Raw genomic sequence first — 17,894 nt, 5'->3', positions numbered from 1 at the left:
GTCTTATCCAAGACATGGGTGAGAGGTCATTCAGACTGGGTTTTGCATTTTATTGGGGGGTCTCGCTGTTTGTTTACAGCTCTTTTGAAGTCTTGCACTCTGGTGGTCCCATCATATAATCAAACAGATAAGGGGTCAGGAAGAGAGATGCCCCACCTGGTGGGACCAGAGGGGAGGGGGGAATGGAGTCTCCCTCCCAAGAAAGCAGATATGATATTTAAAACAATGCTAGACTCAGGGTGTTCAATGCTGTGCAAGAAGCTGACAAGACCATCCTAAGAACAGCTGGACTCTCACTCACTCATGGACTGCTATATCATCATGCTGTAAGAACTTCATCTTTTGTTTTCTGAACTTGCTTTGCTAAACTCTTTCATATTTTTGTACCTGTATGTCATTTGTTCCTGTATTTTTATATACAGTGGTCCCTCAACATACGATGGTAATTCGTTCCAAACGACCCATCGTTTGTCGAATCCATCGTATGTTGAGGGATCCGTGCAATGTAAAGTATAGGCATCTGTACTCACCTGTCCCCGTCGCTCTGGACCAGGTCCTCACCGCTCCCGCTGCTGTTCCAGGGGCTCCCGATGCTGTCCCGCTGCTCCGGTGTCTTCTTCGCGATCCTCCGGTGTCCTGCGCATCTTCTGCAGGGTCTGGGCCTCGCTTTCCGGTGACGTTATTACGCTGCTGCGCCGGCGCGGCGTGCGTAGTGACGTAATAACGACGCCGGAAAGCAAGGCCCGGACCCTGGAGAAGATGTGCAAGACGCGGGAGGATCGCGAAGTGGACCCGGAGCAGCGGGGATAGGTAAGTGAACCTGCTGGGGCACATTACACTGCTATCCGACAGCAGCTTAAGCATTTTGCCCTGTCGGATAGCAGTTAATGCGATGGCCCCGACATATAAAAGCATCGTATGTCGATGCTGACATCGACATGCTATGGCCTCTGAGAGGCCATCGTATGTCGATTTTATCATATGTCGGGGCCATCGTAGGTCGGGGGTGTTACTGTATATAGCACTGTGATACCTTTTATCAGATTAAATGCTTAATTAATCAACTCTGGTCTTTGATCTCTAAATATATGAGCTCACCTTTCTGAAGGCAGCTCTGGTAAAACACATTTATCTAAGGGTTAATTTGGTGACTTGCTGGGACTAGTAGTGGATACCCTGGCGGCTTTAACCCTTGCACCATCACACTCTCTCTAGCGTCTTGGCTTGACCGATAGGGTGTGATCGCGACAGGTACTCCGCCTCTAAACATCTTATCCCCTATCCAAAGGGTATAAGATGTCTGATCATGGGGGTCCCGCCGCTGGGGACCCCCGCAATCTCTCCTGCAGCACCCCCGTTTTTCAGCTGTACGGAACGAGGATCGCTCCGTGGCTGATGACGGGCAATACAGGTGACAAAGAACCGTGACGTTACGGGCCCGCCCCTTCATGACGTCACTTCCCACCCCCTCAATGCAATCCTATGGGAGGGAGCGTGGGGTACCCAGCGGCAGGACGAAACTCCATCTCGTCTCGTCCGTCATCAACCAAGGACCGATCTTCGCTTCGTACAGCTAAAGAGCAGGGGTGCTGCAGCAGAGATCGTGGGGGTCCCCAGCAGCTGGACCCCCGCGATCAGACATCTTATTCCCTATGCTTTGGATACAACACAATATAAATACACAATCCTTGATAAATGTACAATGTAATGATAATATATGTAATCTAAGCAAAAAGATAAGTTTATTGGGGAAATTCTACAATTAGAAGGAGGCCTTAGTACCCTGTTGGGCCACCTCTAGCCTGGATACAGTTGTGCTTGAAGTTTTTATTGAAGTGCAAGACCAACAGTGATCGTGGTGTCCAATAAACTAAAATAGTCGCAGAGGGTCACCTTAAGCCCTTTTAAGTTAACTAACAATTGGTCTAAATTGAGACTAGTGGGTGTTATAATGCAATAGATTTTTTGAACAGCTTGTGAAACTGCATAGTCCCGATTCACACGGTCCTAAAAATGTAACAGTTTTTGTAAATCTGGGCCATTGTCTCAGAGACAAAGTTAAAGGGGTAATCCACTGGTAAACATTTTTTGGGTGCCAGAAAGTTAAACAGATTTGTAAATTACTTCTATTAAAATATCTTAACCCTTCCAGTACTTATAAGCTGCTGTATGCTACAAAGGAAGTTCTTTTCTTTTTGAATTTCCTTTCTGTCTGGCCACAGTGCCCTCTGCTGACACCTCTGTCCATTTCAGGAACTGTCCAGAGCTGGATATGTTTGCTATGGGGATTTGCTCCTACTCTGGACAGTTCCTAAAATGCACAGAGGTGTCAGTAGAGAGTACTGTGGTCAGACAGAAAGGAAATTGAAAAAGAAAAGAACTTCCTGTAGAGCATACAGAAGCTGATAAGTACTGGAAGGATTAAGATTTTTTTTTAATAGAAGTAAATTACAAATCTGTTTAACTTTCTGGCACCATTTGATTAAAAAAACATTTTTTTCCAGTGGAGAACCCCTTTAAAGAGGCAGTCTGGAAATGAAATGTTTCATAAAATTGTTTTAATTATTTTTATTGGGAAAGTGATTTGGAACCAAATCGCTTCGATCACTTCATATGAGTCTCAAATCCACAGGAAGGATTTACTGTATGTTTGAAGTGCACTTTATATGATGTTTCTGATACTTGTGCAACTTATGTCTGTTGATTCTGGGAGAATATATTGTTTGAAGTGCACTTTACATGTTGCCTGTTGATTACATAACATTAATAAGATACAATAGATGTGCATCTGATAGTATTCAGTCCTGGACCTTGGGTGGTCACATCAGCTTCAGTTCCTCTTTGTCCTAATCATCCTGGAAGGGACTCCTATGCACAAGGATCTCAGCCTTATCCAGCCCCTCCTCCCTGCAGATGAGCGGGACAAAACTCTACTAACCCTGGGCTTACAAGGAGTGACACTGCAAAGGCTGAGCGCCATTATAGTTGTCCAGCTGCAATTCAAGGCAAGATCGCGAATGCCACTGCGGCAGTCCGCTCCTGTCCTATATTTTATGTCATACAGTAGCAACTGTATCACGTTTCCATTTCTTTCCGTCAGCTCTTACACAAAGGAAAGCAGTGTGAGGCTGGACCTCACAGGACACCCTACAGAGTGTGCACACAAGAGACACTGTCAGTGTGATTGTAGGATTCTGCAGCTGACTAGGGTATGGACTCACCTGCTATTACTGCACATCTTGTCTCTTCGGGCAGAAAGAAGATTGTCAGAAGCATAGAAAGAACATAAAGTTGAACAAGGAGGGTGTTGCCAGGAGGCATCTGATAGGTGGTAACTTAATCATGTAGTTCACAATAAGTCAGTTGACACTTTAAAGGGGAACTCCGGTGGGGAAAAAAAATGTAAATAAACTGGTGCCAGAATGTTCAACAGATTTGTAAATTACTTCTAATAAAAATTGTAATCCTTCCAGTATTTATCAGCTGCTGTATACTACAGAGGAAGTTGTCACATGTAAAGCATATGTTCAGCTCACCACTCGCAGCCCCAAAGCATCTAGGAGTGTAACAAACCTTGTTCCACACAATGTAATATAACAGAAAAGATGGTCCAGCGCTTGTTCAGTGAATGAGGAGGATACTTTATTTAAGACATGCAGGTACAAAAGGTTGAGACGCGTTACGGCCACTTGTTTGCCGCCTTAGTCAAACAAAGTTTAAAACACACTGAGGATTCTTAAATAGGGGGAAGAGGAGGCGTACCAGCCCAGGTAACAGCATACACCTGAAGCAGCAAGCCAACATCTCAACTTATGCTTCTTGACACACATGTTGTAAGGGGTGGAGTAGAAGTTGGCTTGCTGCTTCAGGTGTATGCTGTTACCTGGGCTGGTACTCCTCCTCTTCCCCCTATTTAAGAATTCTCAGTGATTTTTAAACTTTTTATGACTAAGGCTGCAAACAAGTGGTCAAAACGTGTCACAACTTTTTGTACCTGCATGTCTTAAATAAAGTATCCTCATCAATCACTGAACAAGCGCTGGACCATCTCTTCTGTTATATTATAGAGGACGTTTTGTTTCTTTCTGGAATTCTTCTCTGTCTGACCACAATGCTCTCTGCTGACACCTCTGTCCATGTCAGGAACTGCCCAGAGTACAGGCAAATCGCCAAAGCAAACCACTCCTGATCTGGACAATTCCTGATACGAACAGAGATGTCAGCAGAGAGCATTGTGGTCAGACTGAAAAGAACTCCAGAAAGAAATACAACTACTTGTGGATCATACAGCAGCTGATAAGTACTGGAAGGATTCTAATTTTTAAATAGAAGTAATTTACAAATCTGTTTAACTTTGTGGCACAGGTTGAAAAAAAAAATAGTTTCCCACCAGAGTACCCCTTTAAACACTATCGTGGAACGTTAGGAAAACCAGGGGAGTGCTGGTTTAAGATGCTAGAGCACAGTTACACCATAAGCTGCATCTGATGCTCCTATTTGGAAGCATGTGCATCTTGACTTCTGTACAAAAAAAAAAATGATCCAGCACACCATCGGTTGTTTGTGGATGGTGTTCGTGCTGTAAAGTGGATGGAATTTTTACCTTGTGAGGATTTTCAAGAAATCTGCATATCTTTTTGAAGTGCTGGATCATCCTTCTTTGTTACCCCAGTAATTGGACACCGGAGCCTGAGTGTGGATCAGAGCATGGAGTTACATGGGAGGTGAGCTGGACTTTATATTATGCATCTTGACTTCTATCTGTTAGAACCTCCATACAGTAACAAACCTTTTACAACGACACATGGAAGACTGTTCAAGTGCCGAATGAATTAAGCCTTTAAAATGATCTGTATATTATGAATGAAGAGCCACATAAACAAGTGCTCAGTCATTCATGCAGGCATTCAGTTCCATTACTGTGGGCAGCACATCCCCTGTATAAATAGGGATACATGTTGCTGACAATGATTTAAGGGGTGCATGATCACAGCACTCCATCTCTGCACACGGGGCAATAATCTGCTTGTTCCAAAGATATCAATTATTACCTTTTCTGTATCTAGCTAATCCTTTATAGTGCCTATACTTTCCGGAGATCCTATAGGACTGGGGCTCTGAACATGCCTCTTATGGAGCAATTACCCGCACTGGCAAGAAATCTGCAAGTGTTTAGAGAACTTATGGATTTTTCCTGAAGCTGACAATAAATCAGAGAGGTACTTTAGCTGGCTAACCAACCCAAAATATTATCTAGTGTTATGGAAACACTAGAAATAACAAGGCTGCAGTAAGCAAACAAAATTAAAATCAAGCCGCCCTCAGCTCTGTTATTCTTTACCAAAGTGGAAAAAAAGCAGATTAAATAGGCGGAACAAGAAGTTAAGCATTATGTTGGATTGCTGATGAAGTCCAGATGAGGTGAATGGAGAAAAATGAAACATCTTGTATTTTATTTCAAAGACGGCCACATGCAAATGTATCCAAGTTTTAATCAAATTGTATACACCACTCCTAACTCCCTTGTGTCAGAATATGGGTGATACGGATGGTCTGTAGATCAGTCAGCTCGTAGGTAAGACCATGGTGGCCCACATCAGCCTTGTAAGGGCAAATAGTATGGAAGGAAACTGCCGCAGATGATAATGTTGATAAAGCCAGCATGTAATTAAAATGTGCCATAGAACAAACAGGTTTTACACCCTGCTCCTCAGCCTTCTACTGTTGACAATGTTCTCTCTCTCTCTCTCTTCCATTACATTAAAAGAGCAACACTAATTCCAAATGGACAAGCCCAATGCTCCTCCTCAACTTCCCTCTAAGTGTCTAATCTTAGAGTTGTACAAAGGCCAATTCTCTACCACACATCTATACATGCTGGAGCTATACAATAAAGTGGGGAATTTGGAACTTAGTAGACACTGCTTGTTTTACAGCAAACATCCACATGGTATAGTCTAGGAGTTTAATAAGGGGAGAGAGGAGTGTAACCAATTTAGGAAGTTGTGCAGTTTCCTAACGTGTACAGACACACCCAGGTAGCTGCCTCATATGGAGAGATCACATAGATTTTAAGTTGGGCCTGGCCTTCACTGCCCAATTTTTATTTCAAGGACTCATTCAGAGAGCAGAACCACATGCAGAGAGGCATACTAGGGCCATTAGCATGAGGCCTAAGGTTAAGCAGAAGTTGTACAGGTATCTTCCAGGCTATGGTTAGACCAATTGTAGCCAAGGTTAGGTTCAAAGCGTCACTAACCTTTTTAATAGTTCTGTCTTGGGACAAAACAATGAAAAGTAACAGTGACCAGTGAACCTCACTAACCCATTTGGTCATGGTGTCCAGAACGTTACTGGACAAAATAGGGACCTATCAAAGTCTCTGACAGATGTGAAATTAGGTAGGTTCACGCTTAATATGATGCAAATTTTGTGGTAAACATTGGCAACCCAGGAAAATGGGGGATAACAGGGATAATATTGTCAAAGAGGTGGTCTTTTGGAGAGGTTTTTTGCTGTTCCTGTAAAACTTAAAAGGGTACTCCGGTGGAAAACTTTTTTTTTTTTTCATATCAACTGGTGCCAGAAAGTAAAACAGATTTGTAAATAACTTCTATGAAAACAATCTTAATCCTTCCAGTACTTATCAGCTGCTGTATACTACAGAGGAAGTTGAGTTGTTCTTTTCTGTCTGACCACAGTGATCTCTGCTGACACCTCTGTCCATGTCAGGAACTGTCCAGGGCAGGAGCAAATCCCCATAGCAAACCTCTCCTGCTGTGGACAGTTCCTGACATGGACAGAGGTGTCAGCAGAGAGCATTGTGGTTAGACAGAAAAGAACAATTCAACTTCCTCTGTAGTATACCGCAGCCGATAAGTACTGGAATGATTAAGATATTTTAATAGAAGAAATTTACAAATCTGTTTAACTTTCTTGCACCAGTTCATTTGAAAAAAAAAACATTTTCACCAGAGTACCCCTTTAATCATTTTCAAGCATTCTCACCTACACTTATACCGCGTAGCTAACTTTCAGAGTAGGAGAGATGTGTGTGCTGCTAATCTGTTTAGTTCTAAGTAGTTCACCACTCTCTCAGCTGTTAAGGTCTTCATAGGTTTTGGGCTGGACATGATTAGATTAATATCACTTGCTGACAGCTTGAGAACAGTTCATTATATGGGGATTATGCCTTTTTTTAAATATATCCAGTTTTCTGGTATTGCGTGATAGGTCAAAGCAAACAGTCAACAGACATCAGATGTTACATTTCTTAACAAAATTAAAAAAATTACCATCCAATATTTTAAAGACTCTGGTGACAAAAGCCCTAAATATAGACAGCGATGACAATCTAAGAAGGGAATTTTGGTGTGCCCACTATGATCCGAGTTCCATGGTTACAAGCTGCATCAAGGAAATTTCCATTGCTTTCCTTTCACCCATGAAAGCAGTTGTTGTAGATATAATAAATGCAGTTAATCTGGTTGCTTGGTTTTCGCCTTCACAACTCACAAGTTCAGTAAAACTCTAAAGGCCACCAAATGCCAAAGTCAACAGACTGGCAGCCAGAGCATGCAACGAGTCCCAGCCATAGAAACCACAAGAAAACATACTAGTTTTAATACATACAAAGCTACATACATAGTGGATTAGACAGGATCGGTCATCTGGTCAAAACTCCACAGGTGCCATTAAACTTGATACTATATTAATGAAATGAATATACAGTAGAGAATACAGCACTAAGCTTACATGAGGCCATGTTTCCATGTGAAGACATTATTGCGCTATACTAAAGAAATGATGGTACTCACTCATCAAAGAGACGATACGTCTCCACACGTTCCTCTTGTAACTGGTAAAATCTCTGTATGAGGAGCCGAAAATCATTGTCTGTCTAAAGGGGAACAAAGAAAAAAAAAACAGAACAGTAAAGAAAAATGTATAACACCAGTTAAGGGCAATATGTTGTAGAGGAAAAACCAAAGATAGGCTGGGTTCACACCACGTTTTGTAACTACAGTTCCCGTATATGGCTGAGAGGAGGGGGCGGGGCTTAATCGCGGCGCCCGCACTCAGCCGTATTTGGGAACCGTATTTAATGCATGTCTATGAGCCGAACGGAGTGAACCGCAGCCTCCAGTCGGCTGCGTTTTCGGCCGTATGCGGTTTCCCGACTGTAGGCAAAAAACTGTTATAAAACAAAAAAAAAGGAAGAAAAATAGGACCAGGAAAATACATATGAATATTTTGCCCATGGTTTTGAGACAATTTATGAAGACTGTGTAGTACTTCACTTGTGCTTTGTTGGTTTATCTTAGGATATGAGCTAGTAACATTTAGAATAAAAAGCTAGTTCCTCTTTTGCAATGTTTTGTTTGGTGGTTGGTAATCCTCACCTCGTGAATGAAAGTGCTTTTATAGAATAGTTCTATACTCTACTTGGTAAATGAATCATCAATGTCTGCGTTTTGTTCTATTTTCACTAGATAAGTCTATTCATGGCGAGACAAGCCCAGCATCACATTGTCTGGAGGAGATGAATCATGCAATGGGTTCTACTAAACAGTTTATAAATAAAGCTGCATCACCATCTGCTGGCGTCTTACAGTCACATATACAGCAAGTTTTCAAACAACTTCACCTGCATATTGTTCATTTTTATTATTATTAGATCAAAAGGGATATTACCTTCTAAAAATCTCTGATGCATCCTGTGGGACCTTAGTGGCCCTTTTCATTGATGCCTACGGGAGTCATGAAAAGAGTTGAGTATTGCTTTCTTGGTTCTTTATGTAGGAGGCAATATATAGTATAATGGGGGGGTAAGGCTGGGCGGTATGGCCAAACATGTGTATTGCTGTATTTTTGTAACTCATGGCGGTTCCACGGTATATAACGGTATCCCCCCCCAAAAAAAAAAAAATTAATTAGCCCAGCGCTGCACTGTCCCATCAGGGTACTACTAACGTTACCCGCAAGCGCTGCTCTCCTAGTCCTCCTGTTTGTTGCGGCCGTTGGCGCTGACACTCTCTATACTGTGCGGTATCCCTATACTGTATCCCTATGCCCGGGCTGCAAAAGGTAAACAAAATAAACTAATGCATGTTCCGACGTCGGCCTTACGCTGGGGTCGTAATTGTTGGACAGCCGTCAGCCTATCACCAGCCACAACGATGTTCCGCCTTGGCCGGTGATCGGCTGAGCCCACTGTCATGTAAGAAGCCGGCTTCTTACATGACAGTGGGCTCAACCTATCACCGACCGAGGCGGAACATCGCTGCGGCCGGTGATAGGCTGACGGCTGTCCGATGTTCCATTCACTGGGAAGCAAGTCTGGATCGATCTTGTAGGTGAGAAAGTTTAATTTTGTTTACCTTTTGCAGCCTGGGCATAGGGATACAGTATAGAGCAGTGGTTTGCAATCTGCGGACCTCCAGATACTGCAAAACTACAACTCCCAGCATGTCCGGACAGCCAACGGCTGTCCGGGCATGTCGGGAGTTGTAGTTTTGCAACATCTGGAGGTTGAAGACCACTGGTATAGAGTGTCAGTGCCGGCGGCCGCAACAAACAGGAGGACCAGGAGGGCAGCGCTTGCGGGTGACATCTGAGTAGTAGAGATGGGCTGATAATTGGGGGGGGGGGGGGGGGGAAACAGCGCTCACGTGTCACATATGATTAGTTCCCCGTCGGGGACAGCGCAGCGCTGATCATTCATTCCCGAGGGGCCAAACCGGTATTGCGGTATGGGTTAAAATTCATATCGTGCAGCACAAAAATTTCGGTATTTGGTATGAACCGGTATACCGCCCAGCCCTAATGGGGGGCATATATAAGTGCAGCCACCTCTCCACTAAGACTAGTGTAGATGCAGCTGCAGTGAACTGGTGAACAGGCTGGTGTGACCATGGCCATGTTCACAGCAGAGTTTCTGTGCGGGATACCGCCATAAAATTCTGCCGGAAATTTTACCAGAATTTACTGCACATTGGGGGAGATTTATCCAAACCTGTCCAGAGAAAAAGTTGCTGAGTTGCCCATAGCAACCAATCAGATCGCTTCTTGCTTTTTTTTTTTTATTTTGTTTTTTAGAGGGCATTTACCCTCTTCAGGACATAGGGCGTATGGATACGCACTGCATTCCGAGTCCTTAAGGACCGAGGGCGTATCCATACGCCCGTGGGAATTCCGGTCCCCACCGCTAGCCGGTTGGGGACCGGAGCCGGATGCCTGCTGAAATCGTTCAGCAGGCATCCCGGCATATCGCCCAGGGTCCCACTCCCGCAACCCGCTCCGCCCCTCTTCCGGAGGACGTGAGTGGGTGCGGGACGTGCACCCCGGGTGCTGGGGACCCCGATCCCCGGCGTTAATGTTGGGATCGGGGCCCCAGGAGCAGCGGCGGCGACGACGACGAGGGACTGACCTGTGCGGCGAGGATCGTTGGAGGTGAGTGACAGCCTCCTGCTGTTGCTTAGCAACAGCTCCCAGCATGCAAAAAGGGCATGCTGGGAGCTGTAGTTATGCAACAGCAGGAGGCAGACCACCACAACTCCAGGCATTCCCTTATGGGCATGCTGGGACTTATGGTTTTGCAACAGCTGGAGGCACATTTTTTCTATGGAAAAGTGTACCTTCAGCTGTTGTATAACTACAACTCCCAGCTTGCACAAACAGCTAAAGTGCATGCTGGGAGTTGTAGTGGTGCATCTGCTGGTTGCATAACTACAACTCCCAGCATGCCCGTTGGCTGTCGGTGACTGCTGAGAGTTGTAGTTTTGCAACAGCTGAAGGCACACTGGTTGTGAAACTCAGAGTTTTTTTTACCTAACTCAGTGTTTCACGACCGGTGTGCCTCCAGCTGTTGCAAACTCCAACTCCCAGCAGTCACCTTACACCATGCACCGTACATGCTGGGAGTTGTAGTTTTGCAACAGCTGGAGGCACACTGGTTTTGAAACACTGAGTAAGGTCACAAACTCAGTGATACATAACCAGTGTGCCTACAGCTGTTGCAAAACTAAAACTCTCAGCATGTACAGTCTGTCAGCGCATGCTGGGAGTTGTAGTTTTGCAACAGCTGGATGTCGTCCCCCCCCCCATGTGAATGTACAGGGTACACTCACATGGGCGGAGGTTTACAGCAAGTATCTGGCTGCAAGTTTGAGCTGCGGCAAATTTTCTGCCGCAGCTCAAACTGCCAGCGAGAAACTACTGTGAACCCCCGTCCGTGCGACTGTACCCTAAAAACACTACACTACACTAACACAAAATAAAATAAAAAGTAAAAAACACTACATATACACATACCCCTACACAGCCCCCCTCCCCTCCCCAATAAAAATGAAAGCGTCTGGTACGCCACTGTTTCCAAAACGGAGCCTCCAGCTGTTGCAAAACAACAACTCCCAGTATTGTCGGACAGCCGTTGACTGTCCAGGCATGCTGGGAGTTTTGCAACAGCTGGAGGCACCCTGTTTGGGAATCACTGGCGTAGAATACCCCTATGTCCACCCCTATGAAATCCCTAGTTTAGGCCTGAAATGCGCATGGCGCTCTCACTTTGGAGCCCTGACGTATTCCAAGGCAACAGTTAAGGGTCACATATGGGGTATCGCCGTACTCGGGAGAAATTGTGTTACAAATTTTAGGGGTTATTTTCTGCTTTTACCCTTTTTAAAAATGTTAAATTTTTTGGGAAAACAAGCATTTTAGGTAAAAAAAAATTTTTTTTTACATATGCAAAAGTCGTGAAACACCTGTGGGGTATAAAGGTTCACTTAACCCCTTGTTACGTTCCCCGAGGGGTCTAGTTTCCAAAATGGTATGCCATGTGTTTTTTTTTTTTTTTTTGCTGTCCTGGCACCATAAGGGCTTCCTAAATGCGGCATGCCCCCAGAGCAAAATTTGCTTTCAAAAAGCCAAATGTGACTACTCCTCTTCTGAGACCTGTAGTGTGCCAGCAGAGCACTTTTCTCCCCCATATGGGGTGTTTTCTGAATCGGGAGAAATTGGGCTTCAAATTTTTAGGGGTATTTTCTGCTATTACCCTTTTTAAAAATGTAACATTTTTGGGAAAACAAGCATTTTAGGTAAAAATTTTTTTTATTTTTTTTACATTTGCAAAAGTCATGAAACACCTGTGGTGTATAATGGCTCACTTTATCCTATGTTACATTCCCCGAGGGGTCTAGTTTCCAAAATGGTATGCCATGTGGGGGGTTTTAGCTGTTCTGGCACCATAAGGGCTTCCTAAATGCAACATGCCCCCCAAAAACCATTTCAGAAAAACGTACACTCCTTCCCTTCTGAGCCCTCTACTGCGCCCGCCAAACACTTTACATAGACATATGGGGTATATGCTTACTCGAGAGAAATTGGGCTACAAATACAAGTAACAATTTTCTCCTTTTACCCCTTGTAAAAATGAAAAAATTGGGTCTACAAGAAAATGCGAGTGTAAAAAATGAAGATTGTGAATTTTCTCCTTCACTTTGCTGCTATTCCGTGTGAAACACCTAAAGGGTTAAAACGCTGACTGAATGTCATTTTGAATACTTTGGGGGTGTATTTTTTATAATGGGGTCATTTATGGGGTATTTCTAATATGAAGACCCTTCAAATCCACTTCAAACCTGAACTGGTCCCTGAAAAATATCGAGTTTGAAAATTTTGTGAAAAATCGGAAAATTGCTGCTGAACTTTGAAGCCCTCTGGTGTCTTCCAAAAGTAAAAACTCATAAATTTTATGATGCAAACATAAAGTAGACATATTGTATATGTGAACCAAAAAAAATGCATTCGTAATATCTATCCATTTTCCTTACAAGCAGAAAGCTTCAAAGTTAGAAAAATGCAAAATTTTCTAATTTTTCATCAAATTTATGGATTTTTCACCAAGAAAGGATGCAAGTATCAACAAAAATTTTACCACTATGTTAAAGTAGAATATGTCACGAAAAAACAATCTCGGAATCAGAATGATAACTAAAAGCATTCCAGAGTTATTAATGTGACAGTGGTCAGATGTGCAAAAAACGCTCCGGTCCTTAAGGCCAAAATGGGCTTGGTCCTGAAGGGGTTAAAAAATAAAAGTAGCAATCTGATTGGTTACTACAACTCAGCAACTTTTCCTCTAGACAGGTTTCGATAAATCTCCCTCATTATGTTCAAAGGGATTCCGCTGCCCTATTCAAACAGTAAGTAGCACTAAAAAGTAGTAATAAGCAAGACACAGCCGAGGTTATTCAGACCTCAAAATCTATTAAAACTTCAGACGTCCAACCAAAATTGAATTCAGACCACAGACCAGACAACTGCATCAGACCCCAAAAGAAACTGGACCCAAGGAAATTGCAAAAACAGAACTGTGATCTAGTTTAGCCCTCAGGATGGAACACATTTTCTTATGTTGTTACTCCAAGACACACATTTTGCTTTCATCCTATCAATGTTGGATTTTTGTAGGGCAAGATATATTTGAAAAAACAAAAACAAACAAAAAAAAAAAATCATAAATTACATTTAAACTCTATTCTACAGGATGATATAGTGGTACCATTGTTAATTATAATTACATATTATTGAAGAGCCACATTTTTTCCCTACTTGTTTGAGGGGGAATCCTTCTGGGGTATACATGGGCCCTGTATTATCAAAATATGTGAGAGAAAAACTGTAAAGAGATTTTGGCCACAGCAACCAATCACAGCTTAGCTTTCACTTTACCAGAGCTTGTAAGGATATGAAAGCTGAGCTGTGACTAGACTGTAAAGTATGGATTTCATGGTTCATTTTAAAGTAGACCTGTCAGCAGGTTTTTAGTAGGGCTGCACGATATGGGGAAAATGTGCAATTGCGATTATGGGCCTATATATTGCGATTTTGATATGCGATGTGATATAATAAATGGTGAAATCCCCCCATTTTATCCAATCTCCTCCATTTTACAACTATCCACGCAACATCTCTCCCCCCCCCCCGTCACATTCTCCCCCCCCTTGCCACATCTCACCCCCCCCCCCCCCCACGTCACATTGGCACCCCCCCGCCCCCATATCACATTTTGTACTGCAGTAATACACTGGGTTTCCCGGGTGGTTTTCAAATCTCCCAACGGATACGGGAAATATAGTGTGTTTGCTGCCGAAAAAGACCTTTCCCCATCAGCCAATCACTGGCTTGACACGTGACACCACTGCAGCCAGTGATTGGCTGAAAAGGGAAAGGTCCTACTAGTTGAATGGTGAAGAGAAGAGACACTGGACCGCACCGAGGGAAATGACATCTACAGGGACCAGGAGTAGGTGAGCAGAATTTTTTTTTAATTTTCCTCCCTGCACCCTTTTACTTAGCTCAGTGTTTTTTTTTTTTTTTTTTTACCAGGGTGCCTTCAGCTGTTGTGAAACTACAACTACCAGCATGCCCAGACAGCCTTTGCCGGTCCAGGCATGCTGGGAGTTGTAGTTTTGCAACAACTGGGGGCATCCTGGTTGGGAAACACTGACTTTTAGTGTTTAAATTTGTTTTTACCGGCTCTGGCCCTTCCCCCGCCTGCAGCAGCACACGGGAGCTGGCCGAAGCAGATAATCGCAAGTTTTCCCGGGGGGCTGTATCGCTATATCGCAAAAATCACGATTCGATTGCTTTTGCGATATATCGTGCAGCCCTAGTTTTTAGGGTATAAAGTAAGGACATGGTTGTACAGGGCTTTTACTCTGTATCCGTACATACCTCTCATTAGTTTATTGACCCCATTGGGCATTCCCAATTCCTGCAGGGAATTACTGTACAGCCTAGTGGTTGTTGGGGAAGTAGAGGAGGTGACCAGCACACAGGGGGACATTTATCATTGCATTTAGAGCTGTAGTGTTGTCTATATTTGGCGCAGTGAGTGTTTTTTTTTTTTTGCGACTATTCATATAGAAATTCTTCACAATGTTGACTTGCAGTATACCATTTATCCTTTTCACTATGCACTGGTCATGTATTTTGTAACCAAAAAGAAAAACAGTGTGTCGGCACTGCCGCACACTAATTACGGCAGGTAGTGTGAACGGCATCCAACACTCTGAGACTTGGCAATGTTGTCCTTATCCAGTGCTCTATCCCAAAAGAGACAAGCTTCCCATAATCCAAAGAAACAGTATACAGGGTAGCACTCGTAGATGCAACAGTGTATTTATTCAGGTCTGGTCACAGGATACAACAGAGGCCAAATGGCCATTTCTCGCTCACACGTGCTTAATATGTCATGATTAAGCGCATGTGAGCGTGAAAAGGCCTGTTGGCCTCCGTTGTATCCTGTGACCAGACCTGAATAAATACGCTGTTGCATCTATGAGTGCCTTCCTGTATAGGGTTTCTATGGGCCATGTACTATGTAACTGAAACTTTTGTAAAAAGTCAAAATTTTTGGCGCAAAGAGCAAAGCTGAGGCACAAATCTACACCATGTAAAAGGACACATGAGAAAAACCTCTACACCAAGGAAACATACAATGCAAGGATAACACATTAAATTTATCATTATCCTTGCGACTTCTTGATAAATTTGTCACACAGACATGTCAAAACCGCCGTCAAAAAAGGGTGGAGAAAAACAACTACACTAGACATCCTTTGAGAAAAGTCAGCCACAGTGTCTAACTAGGGAAGGAGCCAAACTATCCTGTTCACACTGGTGTGGTGCTGTGCGGCGTCCGTTGCTGCCGTGGCGCCGTGTCTGCGGGGAGGTGCGACCCATGGACTGGTTTGAGTGGCGTTGGGGCCGCTCTGCCAGTGGGTCGTTCCCCCTGTGGGCACTGGTGTCACGGCGGTGGTGGTCGCCGCCCAGTGCTACGCCATTTTATGCTATGGACGTTAGGGACCCACTCTAAATAGGTGGCCTTGACGTGGCGAGTGGGCTTTGTACTTTTTGATCAAAACGTATATTCTAACTACCTGTTAGTTTTTGAAATTATGCTGAGAAGCAATTTGATCATTGTGCAAGATTGTAGATGAGCACCATGTCTGTTTTCTACTTGAGTACACATTGTGTTTTCTATCCCCTTTTTTTTTTTTTTTTTGAACATGCTGCCTGCACTCTTCCCCACCCCCTCAACCCAACCCTATATAAGTAGTAGTTAGCTACACATGGGCCTTTTCTTTCCTGGCAGCCTCCCAGTTTGACTGGGAGAGCATGGTAAGTGTGCTATAACATCCTGTTCACACTGGTGTGGTGCTGTGCGGCGTCCGTTGCTGCCGTGGCGCCGTGTCTGCGGGGAGGTGCGACCCATGGACTGGTTTGAGTGGCGTTGGGGCCGCTCTGCCAGTGGGTCGTTCCCCCTGTGGGCACTGGTGTCGCGGCGGTGGTGGTCGCCGCCCAGTGCTACGCCATTTTATGCTAGGGACGTTAGGGACCCACTCTAAATAGGTGGCCTTGACGTGGCGATTGGCTTTGTACTTTTTGATCAAAACATATATACTAACTACCTGTTAGTTTTTGAAATTATGCTGAGAAACAATTGGATCATTGTGCAAGATTGTAGATGTGCGCCATGTCTGTTTTCTACTTGAGTACACAAGGAGCCAAACTATGCTGGGCTCTAGCGACCCAGCATAGTTCAGCTCCTTCCCCAGTTACCATATATAACGTGTTGCAACATATTGGCCCAGATTTATCAAACTGTGTGATAAAGAAAAATCCCTCTTACACCACCCGACAGGAAGCTATCAATACAATCTGGATATGCTACAATTCCCAAATATAATCTACTATCCCCAGTAGTATATTCAAGCAGGAAAAAGATTAACCAGAATCTATAATGTAGCCAAACAGTTAAGTAAATTTAAGACTATAACTTGGCTCTCTTCAAGGACAATGGCCCTCATTTACTATTGCAAACCAGACATGTTTTTTCGGGTTGTGCGCCAGATTCTGTCACATTGGCCAGAATCTGCGCCACAAATTCTGTTTGCGCCAGAATCTGCGTCAAAATTGAAAAACCCCGACTAACTCTCCATTTTGCTAAGAAAACTCGAAAAAGGGGCATGGCAGCTGGGGAGAGGGGCATGGTCTTCGAAAAAGGGGCGTGTTCACAACATTTTCACAAAAACCCAACATATTTACTAAGGTTTCCACATAAAATGTGGTGGATTTCAGCTGAGGAAAACCAGACAGATCAGAGCAGGTGTAAAAAAAGCAAAATGTAAGGAAAGTGTAAAATGTAGGGAAAGCTTAGTAAATACCGTGGAAAATAAATTGTAGGGAATTAAAACCCACAAAGAAACCTACACAACACTCTTAGTAAATGAGGGCCAATATGCGTCCGTTTTACCAGACAAAAGGCGGGTCTTAATAAATGAATGCTTTATTATGAAAGAAAAATATTCACATTACATATAAAAACAGATGTTAAGACAAAGTTTCACCACACAGAAAAGAAAAATAAATGGGGAAAAAACTAGAATCCTTAACTACAAAAGCTAGAGTTCTATTCCTCGGGGTCTGGTAGGAAATGGCATCCCTCTATGTTCAGACCCTGGTGGGACAAGGAGGAGAGATAGATGTTGCCACTCCCTTATGATACCTTTATACCCAAAGAATAGGAAATGTCCTCTATCTTCTATCATGGGCCAGGCACCCATATAATTTTCTTATATTTGGGGTCTCCATCAAATCCTCTTTCTAGGGGTATCTGACATGATCCCCTTATTGTGTATGATTTACCCAGTACATACAGTTCGGGCATGGATCAATACACAAGGGTCATGTGAGGACTCATTTTAAAAGGTAGTATGATGGAGAATCCAACCGTATACTATAGGGGCTGCATACATACTTCCCAGACCGCCATATTTCATATTTGGAAGTCATTTTCACAGGGGGCTACTTCCCATACCTCTCTTATT

At 43.6% G+C, this 17,894-nt stretch overlaps 1 protein-coding gene and 1 long non-coding RNA gene across 4 annotated transcripts in view; one reads left to right on the top strand and one right to left on the bottom strand.

Annotated features, from left to right (window-relative positions):
• The window catches only part of LOC130369376 (uncharacterized), a 59,003-nt gene extending 50,322 nt beyond the window's left edge, over positions 1-8,681 (top strand). Inside the window, exons 1-3 of one of the 2 annotated variants that reach the window (XR_008892734.1) lie at positions 4,586-4,724; positions 5,067-5,219; positions 8,493-8,681. This is a non-coding gene — a long non-coding RNA (uncharacterized LOC130369376). Of the gene's footprint in view, positions 1-4,585; positions 4,725-5,066; positions 5,220-8,492 lie in introns of those variants that run through there. The other variant, XR_008892735.1, reaches the window with a different exon arrangement.
• The window catches only part of REX1BD (required for excision 1-B domain containing), a 57,458-nt gene that overhangs the window by 20,098 nt on the left and 19,466 nt on the right, over positions 1-17,894 (bottom strand). For both annotated transcript variants that reach the window (XM_056574546.1, XM_056574536.1), the window contains one exon: positions 7,818-7,900. In XM_056574546.1, coding sequence (XP_056430521.1) covers positions 7,818-7,900 — 83 coding nt within the window. The remainder of the gene's footprint in view (positions 1-7,817; positions 7,901-17,894) is intronic.

Source organism: Hyla sarda, chromosome 1 (genome assembly GCF_029499605.1).
Source record: "Hyla sarda isolate aHylSar1 chromosome 1, aHylSar1.hap1, whole genome shotgun sequence".
In the NCBI taxonomy this organism is placed as follows: domain Eukaryota; kingdom Metazoa; phylum Chordata; class Amphibia; order Anura; family Hylidae; genus Hyla; species Hyla sarda.
The sequence above is the reverse complement of the archived record's forward strand: the minus strand, read 5'-3'. Positions and strand labels throughout refer to the sequence as shown.